This window comes from Mytilus californianus, unplaced genomic scaffold, assembly GCF_021869535.1.
Source record: "Mytilus californianus isolate M0D057914Y unplaced genomic scaffold, xbMytCali1.0.p SCAF_7, whole genome shotgun sequence".
NCBI lineage: Eukaryota > Metazoa > Mollusca > Bivalvia > Mytilida > Mytilidae > Mytilus > Mytilus californianus.
In genome coordinates, this window is record NW_026262723.1 from 106,171,596 (window position 1) to 106,195,103 (window position 23,508).

General features: G+C 33.1%; 2 protein-coding genes across 5 annotated transcripts in view; both read left to right on the forward strand.

The window, feature by feature from the left end:
* Positions 1–2,548: 2,548 nt before the first annotated feature.
* Positions 2,549–6,961, forward strand: LOC127709370 (eukaryotic translation initiation factor 4E-binding protein 1-like). Its single transcript, XM_052214867.1, has 3 exons — positions 2,549–2,829; positions 4,943–5,110; positions 6,286–6,961. Exons 1-3 carry the CDS (start codon positions 2,691–2,693, stop codon positions 6,324–6,326), a joined length of 348 nt encoding a protein of 115 aa, XP_052070827.1. The 5' UTR covers positions 2,549–2,690; the 3' UTR covers positions 6,327–6,961.
* A 12,380-nt stretch (positions 6,962–19,341) lies between these two features.
* The window catches only part of LOC127709363 (dual adapter for phosphotyrosine and 3-phosphotyrosine and 3-phosphoinositide-like), a 29,449-nt gene continuing 25,282 nt past the window's right edge, over positions 19,342–23,508 (forward strand). For all 4 annotated transcript variants that reach the window (XM_052214855.1, XM_052214856.1, XM_052214853.1 and 1 more), the window contains exon 1: positions 19,342–19,496. The gene's annotated coding sequence lies outside the window, so the exon portion shown is untranslated. The remainder of the gene's footprint in view (positions 19,497–23,508) is intronic.

Sequence of the window (23,508 nt, forward strand, 5' to 3'; positions counted from 1 at the left end):
CACTTTTGTTCTCGTACTAGGACCAACAAAATTATTTCCGTACTCCATGTATGCCTTACAACAAAATTATTTTTTATACCTATGTACGTCATTTTGTTCAAGGTTATGGTTGTCTTTCTGATATTGTTTTACATCTACCCCCTTGTTTTATTAATTTTGTATTTACATTGTGTCATAGATCAAATTTATTCGTTCCGTGTATGTTCACTTGTTTTTGTTGATATGTCTTTTGATTGAGTTAAGCCATTTCAATTGATATTTTATAGTGTGTCTTTCTATGTTGTGATGTTACACTATTGTTTCAGGTAGGGTGAAGGTTGGCGCCTATTAAAACGTTTAAACCCGCTGCATTTGTTTGCACTTGTCCTAAGTCAGGAACCTGATGTTCAGAAGTTGTCGTTTGTTGATGTGGTTCATTAGTGTTTCTCGTTTTTCATATAGATTAGACCGTTGGTTTTCCTGTTTGAATGGTTTTACACTAGTCATTTTTGGGGCCCTTTATAGCTTGCTGTTCGGTGTGAGCTAAGGCTCCGTGTTGAAGGCCGTACTTTGACCTATAATGGTTTACTTTTACAAATTGTGACTTGGATGGGGAGTTGTCTCATTGTCACTCATACCACATCTTCTTATATCTATTAACCCCGTCATATTCTTTATGTGCCTGTCCCAATACAGGAACCTGTAGGTCAGTGGTTGCCGTTGGTTTATGTCTGTCATATTTGATTTCGGAATTGTTTTGTTATCAATAAGGTCGTTAGTTTTCTAGTTTGAATTGTTTTACATTTTTCATGTCGGGGTCTTTTATAGCCGACTTTACGGTATGGGTTTTTATCATTGTCGATTTGGAATCTTATTTTATCGTGACGTCAGATTTGGACGTAGATTTGAGTAATATGGACTTCGATTAGAGACGGACGTCGATCTTAGTCTTTCATATATACACATGTGTGAATATATGTTTCTGATAGAAATTGGATCCAACGCACGCGCGGCATAGTAAAATCAGTGCCCGGCACGTTATCATCAGTTTACTGATGCATGGAGTGCTGAATTTTAAAGAAGAATTATTACTTGTGAAAATTCACACGGTTATTCATCGTCACTTTAATTGATTGATTGATTGATTTGTGTTTGTTGTTTTTCCAGTGGCAAATATTTCATGCAAGTACAATAGGTAGGTCCTGTAATATGGGTCGACCGGGATGAACGGCGGGAAATTTGAACTGCCACTGGAAAACAATGATATGCTGGATAGGGGCCGAGACATTTTGCCTTGCAACAAGCTACCTATATATAGACCCCTCAAATATCCCGCACAGCCAAACGGGCACCCACTTTGGCAGGTAGGGTTTTATTGCCTGTCGGAAGGAGACAAAAGAAACCACTTTTCCATACCCCAATCAATATTGTTGATATTGTTAAATTGCTCAATACGCATATGGTATAAAATACTTATGCATTTACGTATCAGTTTACCTCTTGTCATCTAAGGTAAATTCTAATGGCATATGTGGGCTTACGAAAATATCCACTAATCTGCTAATCACTGATTATTTCCGAGAGGAGGTTCATCAGAAATGGATGAAAATCGCACCTTCTCTGGAATTAATTTTTCAGTTCATCTGGAAATATTACTTTGTCAGGCTACAACTAAAGGCTCCTAAGAGCCTGAATCGCTCACATGGAATTGTTTGTATAGATCTTGCATACATGATTATTTTGTTAATTGATATTAATACGTGTTTAAACATGGCTTTAGAAGATTCTCTCTATGTATCATATAAAAAAACCTAAAGAAATTGATAAAAATCATCTTTTAAGGGGAATAACTCCCATAAGGAATCAATTGATATTTTCGGTCATGTTGACTTATTTGTTTGTCTTATATATTACTTTGCTAAATATTTTGCGGTTTGAAGTTTCTGTCTATCTATCATTGTTTCTGGAATAAAAACTGTAATAAAGATATAGTCTTTCAAGGGCAATAACTCCTTAAAGGGGTCAATTGAGCCAGGTGACCTAAAAAAGCCTGCCATAGCTTTAAATATACTCTGACACTTCTGTGTTTAATCTGGGAACAGTATATCTAATATATATGTTCCTGCTGAGACTACTATAACACTGTGTTATAGTAGTCTCAGGTTCCTGGTTTAATATAGTAGTCTCAGCAATACTGAATAAAAATCTGATTATTTCTCAGTATGGACTGAGATTATTATTATCTGCTGTATCAACAGACATCTATGATAATCTCTGGAAATGTACAAATCCTTGTCAGAATGGTGCAAATTCAAAATGAAATCAACATTGTAATCATTAAAATACTTTGTGTACAACTGTTCTTTTTTTTTTTTAAATGTGTAACCAACCTGGGACCAATTAATATTTAAACATGTTTGACATATATATATATATGTCTCTGCTTTCATGCATTTTTTTTTTATTATTATTTCATTACATTAAACTAATTTAAATTTAACCGCCTCACGAACTATAATAACGTAAACAAGGAAGATGACCAATTCGTTTACTTCCGTAGATATGTCGGAAATTACGAGGTCAATTTGCCATGTGACTTGTTTGTGTTTTGGTCGGAGGTGAACGAGAGTACAACATTCTACAGACAGACAGAAGTGAAGGAGAGAAGGCTTGGACGTACTTTTAAACACTTTTCGTTAATTAACCTTAATATGTCAAAATCTGGGTCTCCTCAACAACATGTTAAAGGACAGAGCATTCCCAGACGCGTAGTACTAAATGATTTATCACAGCTTCCAAATGATTACAGTACGACACCAGGCGGTTCGCTATTTTCTACAACTCCAGGAGGTAAGCATATGTCTTCTTTTATAGTTTTATTTATTTCCATGATATAATTTCATTTGCAAATGCATTTCTGGAACAGTAATATAAGTTGTGATAGAGTATGCAGATTATTGTTGTTTGTAAACAAGCATGTTTATTTCAAAATGGCGACTTACTAATGTTTTTGCAGCCATGTGACCCATATTATGTCATTCATGATTTAGGTCACAGTAACTTTGCTTCATACACAGGTCGATGTAAAGTTTGTTTTTGTTTATTTAATTAACGTTTGAATATGATTATCCCTAGAGTACATACACACAGTGGCAATAAGTATGTGTATACAAAGATAATGTAAAAGATCAATAATAATATTCTATATCTAAACAATTTGTATATGTAAAATTTAAGATTATTGCTTTTTCAGAATAATTTTGCTGTGGAGAGGCCTTTTAAAAAACCTAAAGATTAACCTGAACTAGGGGTTTCACATGTCATGTAGAATTTGTCTATTAAGAAATTAAACAATAGATTAAATGGAGTACATAAATTATTGAATTAGTTAATAGTGATTATGATTATAACACAGTGCTGACTGCTGTACCCCAATATTAAACATTTTTACCTGTTGAGTCTGTTTGTTTTGCTCACACATTGTTGTCAATTTAAAGGAATTCTATGCAACTGTCAAAAAAGTGAGAGGTTTAGCTAGCTATAAAACTAGGTTTAATCCACCATTTTCTACATAAGGAAATATCTGTACCAATTAAGGAATATGACAGTTGTTTTCCATTCATTTGATGTGTTTGAGCTTTTGATTTTGCCATTTGATAAAGGACTTTTCGTTTTAAATTTTCTTTGGAATTTTCCTTGGAGTTCGGTACTTTTGTGATTTTCCCTATTTTTAACACTCGTACTGTCATGACTATCTACTATACATGTACTTTGTCTGATCACAAAATTAAATTTAATGTATTGCACTGCTTACATCACTGTACATAAATAAGTCATTGCATACAAATGTAGGATAACAAAAGTTATGATGCAATAATTATTACCCATAAAACTTGTTTATTGTACTCTGTTTAACCAAAATAAATTGACCTAGTAATTTTATACATATATAGGTCGATCATTGTACTTTAGGTACCCCATATTGATACATCAATTTTATCATTAGTTTTCAGGTGTAAATATACATGTATTACTACGAAATATAATTTGTTTATGCTATTGAGTAATTGCATGATGCTACATGTACCTTATGCAATTGTAAACATGTCATCATTCCTTAAATAACAAATTGCAGCACTTGTGCTCTTTGATTAATTAAAACAAGAGTCATTGACCTGATCTGCTTACTTATATATATATTAATATGTGGATATAAACCAGAGCAAGGTGATTATTTTTGTTGAGTGTTCTCTAGTTCTGATATGACAATCAAGCTATATATATATATACATGTATAGTCTGTAATGAAGTAGTGGACTGATGATATAAAATGTATAAAAATTGTTTTATTAAAGTTTCTGACAGCATTTAATATTATTCAGGTTCACCCTTGAGTTTGAAATTTGGTATATTATTAACATCTGTTATTTTCTCATGAGTCATTTTACTGTTATATCATTCATTGATTTGAACAATGGAAAATAAATAAAGCAGAAATAAACATAAGTTATAAAAATTGTATCCTACATGTATTTTACCAGGCATGTTTTCAATTTCTCATTTTCTTATTTTGAATAACAAATTCAGTGTATGGAATTATATATGTTGTTTATTTACAAATGTACATGTTTACCGTTCATGTCATTAACCCATCTTGTGGGAAACATTACATTTGTATGTACATGTACATGTGTCCTTGCGGTGAACGTCTCTTAGACTTTGCTAGCCAAGGATTTCAGTGCTTCACTAGCTCTTGAGTAGGAGGGACAGATTTACAGATAACCTTTGTAAGACCACATTAAGAAATCTTGACTTATTTTTCTTTATTTTTTTTTCTAGTTTTTATTAGGGCCCCACCGAATGGTGGACGCCCTATAGTGATCAGTCTGAAAGTCTGTCCGTCGGTAACAAATTGTGTCCGCTCTATATCTAGAGAACTATATCATCCTATTTTAATTTTTAGGAACAAAGATTTTTTACGAGAGGAATTTCTTGATGCAGTGTAGGAACTCCCCACTAACTAGAAGTCCTCCACCAAATATGGCAAAGATTCCAGGGGTAACTTGTCCTGGGGAGGTAGATGTTCCTAAAGAAAATGGCACAGAAAATATCCCAGCTCAGAAAAAAGACAGTAAGTACATTCTGAATAAAAGATAAAATGAAAAGTTCATCTGAATTATGTTCTTCAACAATAGTTATGTAGAACTGCTATTATTTGAAAAAAGAGGTTAGATTACTTGTAAAAATTTAACATGTCTGTGTAATTTGATATTTTTGCTCGATTTGTGCACAAAAAATATAATGAATCTACATGTTTTAAGAACAGAATTTAAGAAATTAAATATAATGATAGAAATAAGGAGATGTGGTATGATTGCCTTTGATACAAATACCCATAAAGACCAACAGACAAAAGACAGAACATAAATTACAGGTCACCCCAAGTAACATGTTTTGCAAAAATGACCCCTGCAGTATTGATATATACTATATATAATACTGATAGTCCTCAGGGGTGTAAACATACATTGGTAGGTACAATATACACACACACAAGGTTATTCAGTGGAAGTCATTCTTGTTGGTAATGAATAACTAAGGGGAACAGTCATTCACAAGTGTTTAGTAATAAACAGCTGTTACTAACTCATGTTTCTTTATAGTGTTTCACTGAAACTATTCTATTCTCCAGTAGAACTGTTACATTGTAGTGTTGCATTAGCATGATTCTAACAGTGCAGTAACTAAACTGCAGAAATTTGTAGCTAAACTATACAGAAATGTATTTTCAACATTAAAGCAACTAAACTATATACAACAATGTAATTAACTTTTAAAACACTGCACAGAAGTTAAACATAACTATTAAGTACTATTTTACACAGAAGTTAATGAAATTCGTGGATTTGTCAAACTATACAAATAAGATCTCACTTCAATATAGCCTTTTGCACTACAGATAAGATATTTTATAACTCTAAAATTCAAAAAATAGGATTGTTACTAAACAACACAAATAAACAATATCAAAATGGAACATTGACAACAAAGAATCTACATGTACTGTGATGTAGCATGGTGAAGCAGACATCAATCATGAAATTAACAATGTGCAGAAATATCCATTCAGCACTCCAATAACTGTATACCCACTATCATAAAACGGCACAAAGAATTGCTGTCAAAGTAGATTTTACTGCAGGGAAACAAAAAAAATGTGTATGGCATCACTTTTTAAAGTAGTTAGAAAACAATATTATTATTAAAACATGTACAATGTGTGAAATACATTATTTTATTTTTTAGAAGCACATGAAGACCAGCCTCAGTTTGAGATGGACATTTAAATCACTACCCATGATGCCTTTCACTGACATATCTTCTATAGATATTTTCCTTATTTAGCAACATCATACATGTAATATTGACGATTTCTGAGCTTATTTTCTTATTTTTCTGTGATCTATTTGATATTAGGATAGTTGTAAATGAGTGACACTGTTACATGTACATGTCACAGCAGTTGACACGTCCATATGAGGAAGTTGAGTCATGGCAGACGACACATCCTTATTAGGCATTGTTATTAGGCTGATGAGAAGTGGTAACAGAATGTTCTCACACAATGTATGTCTCAAAAGAATGATACTGAAATCTGTTAAGTGCTAAAAAATACTTGTTTCGAATTGAAATCATCATGTGTTCAGATTAAAGTGCTACTGTTAGGTTCTACTAATGTATTCACAAGGAATGATATTTCAGCAATAATATGAATTTGGTAAAAGTTTCACATATTAATAACTCTTTTGTTTTTTATAATGTCTCTGAAGTTTTGTAGTTTTGATAATCAGTTTGTTTTCTAAATAATCTGTCTACAATACTTCAGTTCTGCAAGGAATCGGGTAACATCTTGAAGGTGTGATTTCAGAGATATGTAGTCATGTTTTATGATATCTATTGTTTTAATAAAGTTTGTAAACATTTTATTGTATGAGCCTTCTTCACCTCATCAGTTACTTGAAAAAGGTTTGTCGACAATGTGAACTTTTTGTGACTAGATCAGCTTCATATAGATTTATCTACCAAAATTAATTTGTTGTTCTTAAGACACATTTACTAAAATTTTACAGTTACATTTTTCATTTAATAGTATCTTTCCACAGGTATAAACCAAAGCCCTCAAATTTTCTAGGATGTTTGTATATTCAAAGAGGATTTGCATCTCATTTTGTGTACACGTTTGAATAATTATTAAACCTGTTCTGTGGACAGAAAAATCCTGTTATGCATGAAGGAGGCCTGGAGGATGACTAAAACTCTTTCCTCGCATTAATTTGATAAGTGTTTGACCAATGCTTTTTAAGTTAAAATCTATACTACTAAAATATCGAGGTCCAATTTGTTAGCCGGCACGACGTAAAAACAACTAATCAAAGAATTCAACTTTATATATAACTAATATAGGACTAATATATTATTTAGAAATTACACCATTCCAAGCCCTTGTTTTCCACATAATTAATATTACCAATATTTAACAAGTTCCGGGTCGAATCCGATACCATTACCAATAATATATGTCACATGTTACTTGTAGTTTCCAGTTGTTACCTGTTACCTTCTGTAAATTCCTCCTCTATCAGGAGAACCCGGATTTCTTCCAGTACATGTAGTTGTTTTATATCCATGTTACACTATAGTATACTATTTAACAAGTCTTTTTTCTTCCAACTCAATATCACTATTAATTTTGGTTAATTAGTTAAAAATTAAAAAACCAGAACGGGGTCAAACAGAAATATTTTGAAAGCAGAGAAAACTGTGCACCTTACAATCAGATGAAAATACGGATACAAAAAATCCAGACAGAAAATAAGGCATAGGTACTCTAATTCAGTCACGGACCAGTGATGTCAAGGGTGTGTTCTAGTGTTGTTAATAATGCCATTAAGGATTTATGGTCCTTTACATGTATTGGTTGGAAAATACAGTTGTTTCCATGCAATTGCATGTACTTTAAAACTTTTCAACAAATTCTTTTCACATTTTCTTTTCACATTTTGATATGTTGTTACTTATAGCAAAATGGAGGACAAAAAAAGGAAAACAACACTATAAATTTCATGTGTCTGAAGCGCTTTGTTTGATAAGTTTGATATTGGTTTTCTTTTTTGCTATTCTTGATTGATTGAAAATTTACACTTTCTGATGATTTCATTCAATAACTTAGAAATCCTAGATCCAATCCTTTTCAAATTACATCTGTTATTTTTCAAGACAAAATGGAAAATGGAAGTTAATATTGGTTTTGAAGATTTTCACTTTTGCCCTCCAGGAGTTGTGGCCCTTAATTGCTTTAACAATGACACTAATAAATGTAAGGAAAACCAGGTTTGCTGTCATTTGACAGCCTCTTGGGTAAGATATTCAAGATGGTGAAACATTCAATTTTCTGATACAATACAGGTTAGATTGACAACTTCCAGGATAAACCAACAATCAAAGACAAGGTGCAGCTTTTATTTGACTTCCCCTCCTTAGATGCCAATCATATTGACCAAAAAACTTATTAAATTAATATAAAAGTAAGAAGATCATGTGGTATTGTTGCCAATGAGACAACTCTCATCAGAAACCAAACGAGGTAGAAGTTAACAACTATAGATCACAGTACAGCCTTTAACAATGAGCAAAACTCATACCGCATAGTAAGCTATAAAAGGCCCTGAAATGACAAATGAAAAAAAAAACCAAAGTGAAAATGGCCTGATTTATGTACCAAAAAATAAACGAAAAACTGATATGATAACCACTGAATTACAAGCTCATAACTTCGGACAGCACATACAAAATGTGGCAGGGTTAAACATGTTAAATGAATTAAGTCTTGAATAATTTAGCAGACACTATATTACACAACCCAAAACACAGTTCTTGACCTAAATGAATACAATTATGTATAATGTTCGATATAGCAATGCTAGATGTAATGATTTATCTCTAACTTTTGATATAGACTACATGAAATGATTCTGTAAATAATATCAGAATGATTAAGGATTTTTTTTTAAATCTATTTTGTTCAAAGTAAAAGATCAAATATTAAATAAGCATATATATATTCAAGTGGAGTCTTTATTTTACTTCATAAATAAGTGCAAAAATCATCTGTAATTTATCAATAATTTAGTTACACTTTTCCGCTGATTGGCCTGAAACAATCAGTATAATATCAAAACTCTCAACCTGAACAAACCATTATATTTTTATTTTTTATCCCCAATCAACCGTCTTTTAAAGGGGCATTAACTACAGATCAGACAGAATATTAAAATATATGTTTTGTTTTGTTTCAAACATTAATAACAGTAGAATATATAAATAATAATTAGCTATATATGAGCAGTCAGTTCCATTCAATTTCGTCAAAATAAGCTAACAAACATCGCTGATGTTTTATTGGCTTGCAAGTCAATAATTCAACCTACACCCGTAGCGCACTTTAGTGGATACGGGAAATCGCATGTTAAATTAGATCAAGTTCATCGTTGGCATAAAGATTTGTATGTTTACCCTTTTTTTTTCTTCAAAGGACATGGATTTTAAACTGCACTTTGCTGGTAAACATACAAATCTTGGTGCAAACGTTGCCGAATTTTAATACAAATAGACAGGAAATACGAAAAACAAATCTTTAAAATTACAATGTTTACAAAAATACATATCAGCTAACAGAGTCCTTGTGACTTGACTGTCTATTTTTTATCGGTTTTATTGATCATCGAAGGTCGACGGAGGTTTTCGATGGATAATTAGATGGCGTCTGGTCTGAAATACGCACGAATTTCTGGTACATTGTGACGATTCCATGCTTTGTTTAAGAAATTATTCGTGGAAGCCATAGATTTGTTGGAAATTTACACATGGCCTGGGCCGTTATATTCGAATTTTATCCAGTTAGCGTTCACATTATCTTTAATCCTAACAAACTGTAATCTGAACCACTGCGTTCACACTACAAGTAAAAATGCAATCGATCTGACCTAATTACCCGGGAAATTGTAAACATTGTGTATAAATAGCCACTGCTCGACAGTCCGACGAAGTATTTAGATTGGGTCATGATGCAAGGCTAGCTGTGTATAAATAGAAATATTAAATCAAATTTATGTGTTGATACACACGCTTGCAAAAAAAATAATGGAAGAAGTTATTGTTTCACTTGAAATAGGGAGCTTGACCACAATATTTTTTTCCATCAAATTGGGGATCAGAATATTTTTTTAGGAAAAAACCATACCCCCCTTGAAGTTAAATGGTCGTTCCTGTTGATACTGCTATACTGTTCGTATAGTTTTCGTTAATTTTCAGCCCTTTTATCATGTTTATGTTGGTCATCAATTTTGTAATAAATTGCACGTGTAATTTTTCCGCCATACATGCGCACAAATTATTTTCGATTCAATCGTATTAGTTTAGTTCGATCTCTGCGTTCACATTTAAAGATAGATCGGTTCACTTTAGATCGATTCAAACTTAACTACCTCTTTTGATGTTTTAGTTTAGACCGATTCAAGATAAATGGATCTAAATGTCCAAGTGTGAACGGCGTCTTAGACAGCGAAAGAAAATTCAATACAAGAACAGAACAGAACAGAAGGAAGCAAGGAACAGATCAGCTGTGAGTTAGTATTGTATCATGAGTCAGTTTGTTCGTTATACAATATTTTTCTCACAGGTGACAACGGGTATGTTCAAATTGTAGAAGACATAATAACTCCAGAATAAAATGAGGACATCTGTTAACTCACAGGTGAAATCAGTAAATGAGCGTTATAGAGATCGTTAAGATTAAACATAATGTGAACGCTAGCTGGTTTTATTTAGATCGATTCAAAAAACGCTAGTGTGAACGGGGTCTATCGGTCTAATCTGAACCACTGAGTTTGGTATTTTTGTTATTTTACTTTTTATGTCCTATTATAGATTTTGAAGGAGAAAAAAAAAACTCATGACAATGAGTTGGGAAATGTATATCCCATATGCAGGTGAAGTTGGTATTTTGCTGCTAAGGTGGGGGAAATTCATAATTTCAAAATTAAAATCGTCACGTTTGTCATAGATTCTGGTACTGGGATGACCACTGATGTCAAATTCGAGGTAAAAGTCTAAAAATGAGGCGGAGGAAGCCGTGTCTGTTGTTTCTTTAATTTCTAGTTCTGGAGAATATATCAATGGAACCCAATCAGAAAAGTTTGGATTGTTGATGGAAAGAACATCATCAATATATCTGAATGTGAAATTAAATGATCTGGCTTCTTTGATCTTTTTGTTTTTGATAAATGTCTGAAGGAACTCTGACTCATATGAAAATAAGAAGAGGTCGGCAAGGAAAGGCACACAGTTCGTTCCCATAGGAATGCCGCCGACAATTTGTTGAAAAAGTCTGCATCCAAAATTAAACAAATATGTTGTCAATAAGAAATTCCAGCATACTGATCATTTGTTCCTTTGTGTAGCATGTTTGCGTTAACCCCCTGACCCCCTGAGGGGGTTCACGCTTATATATTGGCGAGTTTTGGAAGTGTCTATGGGCCACTCGATATCCTCGGAATCACGATCCTCGGAACGTCTCGAAAATTGTCCATCATTTATATAGGTAGTTATTTATGTCTTTTGATACGGCCCCTCTATGGATAGGCTACAACGTGACATTGTATATTTCAACAATCCGACAAACGGTTCATTTGTAGATTTGAAAGTAAAACAATAAAGACTCGCCCTGAAGATCACAAAAAACATTTTATTAAAATTGAATATGTCAATAAAGGTTTTGAATTTGTAAATATTGCCGGTATTTTTAATGATCATTCTGTTAAAGAACAAATTCCTGGCTATTTTGATAATACTGAACTACCTCTTATTTATTATGTTTACAAAAAATCTACCCGGAAATATGTGTTTAAATACATCGAAGTGTGTAAAGATGTTAATATCAGTGACAATACACCTACCTCATGAAATTGCAGTAAATCCGAATACATTTATGGCCCCAGTTCCCATGTTATAACAGGAGACCTTAACATCGTTCGTGACCGAGAGTTGTAATCATTCCTCAGTAAAGGACCTAAATATCACCCCCGTCAATTATTAATTGGAATGAGTGTCGTAACACCATCCACGACTCACTCCGTACTTACTGCTCTAAATGGATAAAACGAGAAAAAGCTGACAAGAAATCATTAGATTCTTTTTTTAATTCGGTAATGAACATAGTTGATATACGTATTCAACATTTTAAAGATCATTTTACTCCTAACAACAACTATAATAGCCCAATTTCCCGTATCAAACATAAGCTAAAAGAACTCGCCAAGGAATATATTTTTGTCCCGGCTGATAAGGCTGCTAACAATATCATTATTGTTTGACGTAAATTTTACATTGATGTTCTACAAAAGGAAATCACGAATTCACCAACATTCCAACTGGCTCCATTTTCGGAATATGACATCTGTAACAAACATTTACTTTTAGCTACCTCTTTACAAGCAGAACCAAATACAATGAAAGTTCCAACTATGTACTGGCTTCCGAAGCTGCATAAAACTCCTTACAAATATAGATTTATTTCGTCTTCAAGCCATTGTTCCACTACTAAACTATCTATTCTACTTACTAGTACACTTGGTACAATAAAAAACCTGGTAATAAATTGTTCAAATAAGGCCTTTGAAAATAGTTGAATTAATTACTTTTGGAGTGTCAAAAATTCGTTGGAAGTACTTGATAAATTACATGCTTATATTGGTGATTTCGAATCTGTTCAAAGTTTTGATTTTTCTACCCTATATACCACGTTGCCTCATAATCTTATTAAGAAAAAATTCACACACCTGATTAAATGGGCATTTAAAAAGTCAGAATGCGAATATATATGTTCAAACTCTTTTAGGTCATTTTTAACTAACAACAAACAAAAGAACTATGTCAATTAGGCCTGCCCTTGAATTTTTACTAGATAACATTTTTGTTCGCTATGGAGATTCCGTATATCGTCAGGTAATCGGAATTCCCATGGGGTCTAACTGTCAGCACCACTTATTTCGGACCTGTCTCTGTATTGTTATGAGTTACAATTTATGACTAAAATCAGCAAAGACCCATCGAAACAACATCTGATTCAAAAATTTAATAACAATTTTAGATATTTAGATGATATATTGGCTCTCAATAATGACGACTTCAGTATGTACACTAAACAGATTTATCCTGCCGAACTGACTTTAAATAAAGCTAATACTAACAATAAACACTGCCCTTTCCTGGATCTTGATATCTTTATCTTTAACGGGAAACTTAATACCAAAATTTATGATAAAAGTGATGATTTTTCATTTCCTATATTGTTAATTATCCATTTTTAGATGGTGACGTTCCCTTGTCGCCATCTTATGGTGTTTATATATCTCAACTTGTTCGATTTGCTCGTGTATGTAACAACGTATTTGATTTCAACGAAAGAAATCTCTGTATTACTGAAAAATTATTACACCAGGGTTTTCGATATCACAAACTAGTCAAAACATTTACTTAATTTTATCATCGATACAAGGACATCATTCGTAAATATAAATCAACATGCAGACATCTTATACGTTCAGGTATTTCACATCCAATATTTTATGGTAATATTCTTTACAAAGCACAAAAATGTAGGCATTCACCTCAAAAGCTAACCAAACCCTTAAACAGACTTATTCGGAAAGGATATAGTTACGACATTGTTGTCAAGTCATTAAGAATTGCATATTTTGGTATGAATATTGATTCACTCATAGGGTCTTTGCATCGGAAATAAACACATTTATTCTAAAACCAGTTGTTGGCATGATACGGGTTATGTTCTTCTCATATATTTTATGATGGTATGATACTAAACCCCTAACGGGAGGGATTGTACTTGATTTTCATATGATGAAGACATAATCTTTCAATCAGTTTAATTGAGGTATGGAACTGACATGTCAGTAACTGCTAGTAGTCATTTGTTCATTTATGTATCATTGTCATTTTGCTTAGTTTCTTTTGTTATCTATTCTGACATCGGACTCGGACTTCTTTTAAACTGAGTTTTACTGTGCGTATTGCTATGTGTTTCTTTTTTCTACATTGACTAGAGGTATAGATGGAGGGTTGAAATCTCACAAAACATGTTTAACCCCGCCGCATTTTTGCGCCTGTCCCAAGTCAGGAGCCTCTGGCCTTTGTTACTCTTGTATATTTTTTTAATTTTAGTTCATTTATATGTTTTGGAGTTTAGTGTGACGTCCATTTTCACTGAACTAGCACACAATTTTATTTAGGGGCCAGCTGAGGACCACCTCCGGGTGCGGGATTTTCTCGCTGCATTAAAGACCCATTGGTGGCCTTCGGCTGTTGTCTGCTCTTTGGTCGGGTTGTTGTCTCTTTGACATATTCCCCATTTCCATTCTCAATTTTAGGTTGCATTCTAAAAATCATTTATATGTTAGAACCTATTTACCTTTTGACAAAACATATATGTTTTTTATAATGTGAATGTTTATTAAATATCAAGTATAATGATAACGCAATTATATAATTCATTCTTTGAGACGGTCCCTCTACGCGTTGTGTGTGTTGTATTTAATAAACCTGGGAATAGTTTATTGATATACAAAAATGACCCAGAATAAACGGATTATTTCCGAACGTTTGTCATTTGATATTTAGTATTTCAATCATAGCATGAGAAAATGTCGCAAAGAATGAAGAAAATTAAGAAAATGATATTTCTGTTAAAAAATATTTATCTAAGATCGGAAACACAGTGGTCGGAAAGCAGAAAGATAATCAAACAAAAGGATTTTTCTGTAAAAAAATATCTAATTTCATTAATAGATTCTACCAGACTAAGAGAATATTCATTGTTAAGGTAAAACTGAGACCAAATTTATTCCTAATAATTATAGAATATAATTAAACTTGTAATGTATACGTGCATTATGTCTCACAGGTTTGATCAGTCATTACATTTATGAAAATTATATGTAACGTATGAGCACCAATGAGCAGGGATGCGTACCCAAAGTTAGCTAGATATCTAAATTTTAAACGGTCGTGAATGAAATAATACTTGCGTGGTTTCAATTCACAAGGATTTTAAATCCTTGCATCCCACAAAAAACGTAATTAATATTTTACAATAATCATAACAAAATGTAATTACTATCATAATGTTAATTCTTTTTTTTCTTTTTTTTTCTTTTATTAGTTCAACCAAATAGCATCTAAATATTTGTACTATGGTACGGTTTTGAAAATTGTATTCATTGTGTTGGTCAGCTATCCTACACGTCTTGATTCATTCACATTATACATCACCTTGTTCACACGCACACTATCGGTTTGCGTTCACAAAAATTCCGGATAAAATGTCAATGAATCCGGAGTCAAAACACTTGAGGTAGGTAGATTTCAACTTTCAGATTAATATATGTGATGACCCAAATGCGTATTCTTATCCAGAGTATCAGTGCGTATGCTTTCTATTTATTATTTCTTGCGCAAAAATACCACGTTCATGCATAAAAATTAATTTCACTCGCGAATGCGAATTTTCGCTTTTCTTATCTAAATTCAGGACATGGCAATAAGAGCTTGCCATGTGACTTACAAGCACGGTCATCATTGCTTACGGTATTCTGACCTCTAGCTGTTTCTCTTTCCTTTTCTTTTTTTGAACCACTGTCCTTTTAAAAACTTTGACATTTTCGAAATACCAAGGATTTTCTACCCAAGGAATAGATTATTTAACTTCGTACTTTATTTGGCCTTTTTAACTATTTTTATTCGAGCATCACTGATGATTCTTTGTAGACTTAACTCGCGTCTGGCGTACAACATGTTAATCCTGGTATTTTTTTTTATATCTACATGTCTTTTTTTATATAAATTGGTTCTTTTGGGAGTATGTTCAGGTATTCATAAACCTTCTGAAAATAAGATATTCTTCAAAACCAAGTTTCCTTGTAAAATATTTGGATTGATTTAAGTAAAATCAGGAAATCCTTAAAATTTGAGATATTTTATGAGACCAAAATATGTCTCTATATAAGAAGTCCAAATGAAGCTGGTGTGTTACTCTCAAGAAAAATATACGAAACCTTCTTATAAGTTGCATGCCACAGGGTTTCACTTCACATGGGAAATGGACTTTAAATTTATCTGTACAACATCTACCGGGAGTACAGACAACTTCAATAACGAGTTGAGAATATGAAGGCATCCATGCAGGAAACAAAATATAAAGATGTGATAGATAAAATAAATGCATCCAGTTTATAAAGCAAACTGAGTGCTTAAATTTATATTGCGATTGGTTTGTGCAATTTGCATTATATATCCGGTTTGTAGAAACTGGTATTTGCAATAGGATTATAAAAAATGATGTACAATCCCAAGTAATAAATGAAATAGTCGAGTTTTAAAATGTATATTCAAATAGTAGCTGTATATACACTTTTCTATTCACACCTATCCAACATTGCTTTCAACTGACTTGTGCAAGAATGTACACACTATTATATATTTTTAATAAAAGTAGTTTAACTTCATCATTATCTCCTTCTATTCACGGTCAATTATTTCAATTCAAAAGCAAACAAAAAAATTCAGCAACAATCTTTTGGTGACCAGTCAGCGGTCTTAGGTTCACGTATTGCTTTTCTTTTTTTAAAGAAAGCAACTTGTTTACCTTTTTGCTCACTATTAACAGAGACATATATACACATATGTCTCTGCTATTAATAAAATATGCCGTATGGTATCCCAAAGCAAACAAACTAAGTTATAGCGTATGCTACCATTTTTGCATTGTGGATTATTTCTTTTAGACGATTTTTCAATTTCACAAGAGGAATGGTGGTATATAATACAGGGTTGAAAAATCAAAAGCTTTGATAGAATTAATTTCAGAGAAAAGGTAAAATAACAAAAATACGGAACTCCGAGGAAAATTCAAAACGGAAAGTCCCTAATCAAAGATCGAGATTTAAAATTATCCAGAAGTTCTTTAAAGTTTTTTTAGAATCCACATATATGGTTAATACCACTACGCGAGTAAACAGTTTCACAAACAGGACAGAAATGGTCCTTCTTCGTAAACGCCGTCAAGGATTGGAACAAACTGCCTCCAGATATTGCCACAGCAAAGTCTCTTGAGATATCCAAGACTCAAGTGACCAACACCTCTAACTAATTAACTCAACAATTCATTTTTAACCAGTTTTTTTTTTAAATCATGCGCAACTTGCCAGAATATTCACCATGTTGAATGTGGGCAATATTTGGAGGAAGAATAAAAAGAAGAATTGTCGTAACAATATTCCTGTTCTCTTTTCCTCGATTTATTACCGAACGAGACTTACCACCAATTTTTACTCAACACTAGTAACACATTCAGTTCAATATGTGGAGCAGGGTCTGTTTACTCTTTCGGAGCGCCTGGGATCACCCCTATGTAGTTTTGTTTACACAGTTAAGTATTTCTCCTGCATTCCGTCAAGTTTTAGAGTAAGAATATGTACATGACCGATTGTTTATGAATTTGGTTATATCTTATGATAAAATAAGAGTCAATGACCAATCCGCGATTGCGTTATGCCTCATTACTTTTTATAGAGACTGACTTATTTTATAGGAGTAACACGACGGGTGTAACATGTGGGGCAGTCCTTGGTGGCTCTTTTAGAGAATCTAAAAACATCCCAATCTTGAGGTACCAGTCTTTGAGTTGCTCAGTCTTTAGTTTTCTATGCAGTGTTTTGTGGACTTTTCTTCCTTTTCTTTTTTTTATTCCATAGCGTTGTCGTTTTCTCTTCGATTTATGAGTGTTGAATGTCCCCTTGGTAAATTCTACCTCTTTTTAATTGGTCCCATGTTTCTTGGTATATTATCATGTATTCAATGCGTAGAACCAATACATTTATCCGATGACAAGTAATACCTATACGTCAATACAGAAAACATATTTTCATGTACTAATAGTATCTTGATTGATAAACTATAACTTCGGTCTTTACAGGATACAGCCAGGATTGGTCTGTATTGGTCAAACACACGCTCCTTGTCCTAGTACTGTTTTATTTGGTTATATAGATTCCAATTTGTTTTCATACTACGACATTTTTAGGCTGAAAATGGTTCCCTGATGTTCTTTTACATTTTTGCATTCCCGTTTTTTTTGTGACTGCCTAGCTCAATCTTTCGATGGCAAAGTAACTAAGTAAGTAAGTAAAATTTATCTAGGGTATGCACATATGTACAAGCAACAAAAAAAAAATAGCTTAAGAAAGCTCTTACAAATTACAAACGACTATATAACATATATACAAAACATGGTCATCACATCATACGTTAAGGTTTCAACTAAGACAAGTACATATTGTCAACGAATATTTGTTTCGCCTAACAGAAGATCCACTGGAAACTTTGTTATAAACTATGCCATAATATATCTGTTCCTGTTGGAACATATATTCAATAATCTTTATTCTGTAAGAAACAAATACTGTAATATTTGTTCCAGTTGAAATAATAGAATATTGTTTCCACTTGGAACTTATATTATGATGGAACGTCTATTTCGTGACAATATAAGCATAAAAAGTAGCACATATATTTTTTTAAACTAAGATAAGCGCCAGATTAAATTAAACAAAACATGGATCATAAGCACTTTAAAATGTCACATAAATACATAAATAATAATTTAGAACAAAGAAATGAGGTAATGGCATATTCTAAAATGCACAAGCAGAAAGCACTCGCCGTATAAACATGTAGCTATTGAACATGTATCATAAAACAGGTAAGTTTACATGTGAGTTCCAGTTTTCTTTCACAAATTCCACTACATGGCACTTGCCTTCAAAGTTTTTTTTTATCTTTTTTTTCCAGTTATTTTCTCTCTCCTCGTTCCATACGTTAGACAACCGACAATATAACTGCCAATTTTTTATAGTCTCTTTCCTTCGGCTAGTCCTCATTCCTGTTTAACATTTTTTCTTGTCACAGTTTGTTTTTGTCGGCCTTTTTGTCTGATTAGTATAATCAGAGACATATAATACATGTATTATATGTCTCTGGTATAATAGTCCCAGAAACTGTTGACAAGCTGTTTCTTAGAAACGAATTCAGTGATCATTGATTCCAAAAATAAATATAGCAACTTTTGTTTCTTATATTTTCAAACCATTTAAAAAAATTAGAATGATGCACAGTGCCGATTTCTAATATCGAGATAATTTTATTTGAAATTGTGATAATATAATTTATCCCGTTTTTTTTCTGGATAAAATTGGCGGGACAAATAAATTACCTCCCTGTAATGACACTTCCTGTTGATTGAACAAAACAAACTTTCGTAAAAACAAAGTATTGTCCATTTGTTTTACTCTGAAGAGGCAACACACCATAATTAGTTTATGTAAAAGGTCTGTAACAATCTTATAACACCTTTATAATCACCGAAACTCCAGTTTCGTAAAGTTTTAGGAGAAGGGACCGCCTCGCTGAATGATTCATTTCTTTATGTTTATTTGTTGAAAGTGGGAACAGTTCAACACGGATCTTTAAGGAAAAAATCACATGTTTATATCCTTCGAAATACTGATTTGGTTTCCAGAAGAGTCGTGAGTTGAAGTCTGTCAAGGCTTATTTACACCATACCAGGAGTCCCTGAGGACCAGTAAAGCCATACTCGTCACATTTTGATTTTCTGGGGGGAGGATTTGGTTCGTTTTAATCTCCTGACTGATCAGCCTTTGTCTCATTTAACTAGGTCCAAAACTCCATTTCATGAAAACACAAGTCTTTTTTTTCCCTGGAGAAATAAAATTAGTTTTTAAGAGTTAATGATGTGGCATTCTTGGATAATGCTGGATATCATGTGATTTCTTATTTATAAATAAGTGTTGATATCAAGCGTGGTTAACTTGAGATTCCCTGCAAGACTTGATCAAAAGAATTGCACATTTTTAGTGACATATCAACTAATGTGCTTTTAATTGTTATTTGTTTGAACTATCAAGTCGGTGAAGAGCTCTACAGAATCATATTTAATATTTTAATTTGTACATGTATATATCTTGTCCAATTCTAAATAAAATTACTTATTTACTTACTTTAACTATGTCTGACATGTATGTTGAGTTATTAATGGTTATTCATTTACTTTACCTGTAAAATTATGTTATCAAAATACTAATTAAGACACCCTCAATAACAAATTAGAACTGAAAGACCTTTGAAAAGTGACTTGTGTTATTGTTAGATTGCATATTAATTTGTATTGCAGTCTGCCACGTTAAGCAGTAGCCTGAAGCCCCTGTCTAGTAAAAATCTCATCGGACTTGTGCAGAAGCACTAGTGATTGCCGGATTGGTCTAGTGAACATCTGCAATCGTTTGCGAAATTGAAGCCGGTATTTTATTGAATCTATGAGAACAAGTTACAAATTTGTCACTGACCTTGTTTTCATCCGTTTACAGGTATCCCCATTTTTCTTATATACGGGTTTTGTTACTTCTAATCAATTGGAACCAGTCATAACAAGATACCTATTTACCAACGAAATTGAGAACGAGGCTCAACCATGTGCTTGCAATAAACACTATCTATAAATACCACTCAATGTAAACAAACAATCAAGGATTCGATCTCATTCAGTGCTGTAATGGAAACAAGGGGCTTATCCCAGGTAAAACATTGAAATGTTGAAAATGCCTACACGTATACCCGGAGAAGTATCAAGTTGAAAAAAGCTATGCAGAAAAACGATCTAGGCATATTTTTTAAACAACATTAACGAAAGTGGCAATGAAGGAGGGTGTGGATGGGGAGTTTAAAAATTGAGAATAATGTCATTAATGGGCAAAAAACATATAGAATATTTTTTAGAGAAATATGAGGTTTTAAAATAAATGGAATTGCGAAAAATGGCAGAAAATTTGAAGAATACAGAAATGTAGGACCCCCATCCAGACCCTAATAAAGTGCCAGCTAGAGAATTAATATTAAGAGGAACTGGGAACGGTATATTTATGTTCCTGATGAGGATTGAACAGGTTTGGGACACCCATCAATTAAGGAATTTTTCTCCAAAAAAGTAACAATCCCTCAGTTGAGTAATAGTTTACTAGTGCTGAAAATGTGGATTTTTTTAGCTGAGTCTTTTTACTTGAAATGGTACAAGTTTATGAAAAAAAAACTTTTGTCAAAAGAACTAAATTAATTTTTTATTTGAGGAAAGGAGAATTTTTCATCTGACGTGGAGAAAAAACAATATTTTTTGAAAAGTTATATTCACTTCCAATACAAAAATGTAACCTCAGAATGCAGGATTTTACGTCTAATTTTCCAAAATTTTCTTGAAGGGGGAGGATGCCCCCAAACCCTCCTAGCAGGTTTGGATCACTTTGTGATCCTCACCGGTGACACAAATTATTTCAGGTCTAGTCAACATCACTGCGGCCTAGTGTTTTTGTCGAGCCTTCGACTTTAGTCGAAAAAGCGAGACATAGCGATCCTACATTCCGTCGTCGTTGTCGTCGGCGGCGTCCACAAATATTCACTCTGTGGTTAAAGTTTTTGAAATTTTAATAACTTTCTTGAACTATCCTGGATTTCTACCAAACTTGGACAGAAGCTTGTTTATGATCATAAGATAGTATCCAGAAGTAAATTTTGTAAAAATAAAATTCCTGTTTTTCCGTATTTTACTTGTAAATGGACTTAGTTTTTCTGCCAGGAAACAATACATTCACTCTGTGGTTAAAGTTTTTAAAATTTTAATAACTTTTTTAAACTATCCTGGATTTGTACCAAACTTGGACAGAAGCTTGTTTATGATCATAAGATAGTATCCAGAAGTAAATTTGTTAAAAAAAAAATTTCATTTTTTCCTTATTTTACTTATAAATGGACTTAGTTTTTCTGCCAGGAAACAATACATTCACTCTGTGGTTAAAGTTTTTAAAATTTTAATAACTTTCTTAAACTATCCTGGATTTGTACCAAATTTGGACAGAAGCTTGTTTATGATCAAAAGCTAGTATCTAGAAGGAAATTTTGTTAAAATTTGTACCTGTTTATCTGTATTTTACTTATAAATGGACTTAGTTTTTCTTCCAGTTAACATTAAATACAGTCTGCAGTTAAAGTTTTTAAACCATTTATTAGATTCATAAACTATCCTGGATTTATACCAAACTTTGACAGAAGCTTCTTACAATCAAAAGATAGTATCTAATGGAATATTTTTTTTCCTCATTTTTGTTGAGCCTGCGATTAACAGCAAAAGTAGGCGAGACACTGGGTTCCGCGGAACCCTTACAAATTTTTTTATTCCACTAGCCCTATGGGCTATTACTCCAATAAGTGTTTGGCATAGACTGGTATTGTTTAAGTTTTAGCCTTGCACACTAAATTTTCTGCAAAACTGCTTTTAGGAGTGTTAATATCCTATCACAGGATAATACAAGTACATATGTGCAGGTACATGTATCTAAGATTTTAATTTGTTTGCATTCTGATCCTTACTCGACTTAGTTCAGTGAAGTAGGGACTTGTGGACTGGAGAACTACTTTGATCCTTATTGAAGTTCAGTGAAGTAGGGACTTGTGGACTGGAGAACTACTTTGATCCTTATTGAAGTTCAGTGAAGTAGGGACTTGTGGACTGGAGAACTACTTTGATCCTTATTGAAGTTCAGTGAAGTAGGGACTTGTGGACTGGAGAACTACTTTGATCCTTATTGAAGTTCAGTGAAGTAGGGACTTGTGGACTGGAGAACTGCTTTGATCCTTATTGAAGTTCAGTGAAGTAGGGACTTGTGGACTGGAGAACTACTTTGATCCTTATTGAAGTTCAGTGAAGTAGGGACTTGTGGACTGGAGAACTACTTTGATCCTTATTGAAGTTCAGTGAAGTAGGGACTTGTGGACTGGAGAACTACTTTGATCCTTATTGAAGTTCAGTGAAGTAGGGACTTGTGGACTGGAGAACTACTTTGATCCTTATTGAAGTTCAGTGAAGTAGGGACTTGTGGACTGGAGAACTACTTTGATCCTTATTGAAGTTCAGTGAAGTAGGGACTTGTGGACTGGAGAACTGCTTTGATCCTTATTGAAGTTCAGTGAAGTAGGGACTTGTGGACTGGAAAACTACTTTGATCCTTATTGAAGATCAGTGAAGTAGGGACTTGTGGACTGGAGAACTACTTTGATCCTTATTGAAGTTCAGTGAAGTAGGGACTTGTGGACTGGAGAACTACTTTGATCCTTATTGAAGTTCAGTGAAGTAGGGACTTGTGGACTGGAGAACTACTTTGATCCTTATTGAAGTTCAGTGAAGTAGGGACTTGTGGACTGGAGAACTGCTTTGATCCTTATTGAAGTTCAGTGAAGTAGGGACTTGTGGACTGGAGAACTGCTTTGATCCTTATT

Bases quoted from the DNA above. Each gene is read 5' to 3' on its own strand.
- LOC127709370 (XM_052214867.1), top strand. From the start codon at position 2,691: ATGTCAAAATCTGGGTCTCCTCAACAACATGTTAAAGGACAGAGCATT. The intron at 2,830-4,942 runs GTAAGCATATGT...TTTAATTTTTAG, and splicing joins ATTTTCTACAACTCCAGGAG to GAACAAAGATTTTTTACGAG. The intron at 5,111-6,285 runs GTAAGTACATTC...TTTATTTTTTAG, and splicing joins CCCAGCTCAGAAAAAAGACA to AAGCACATGAAGACCAGCCT.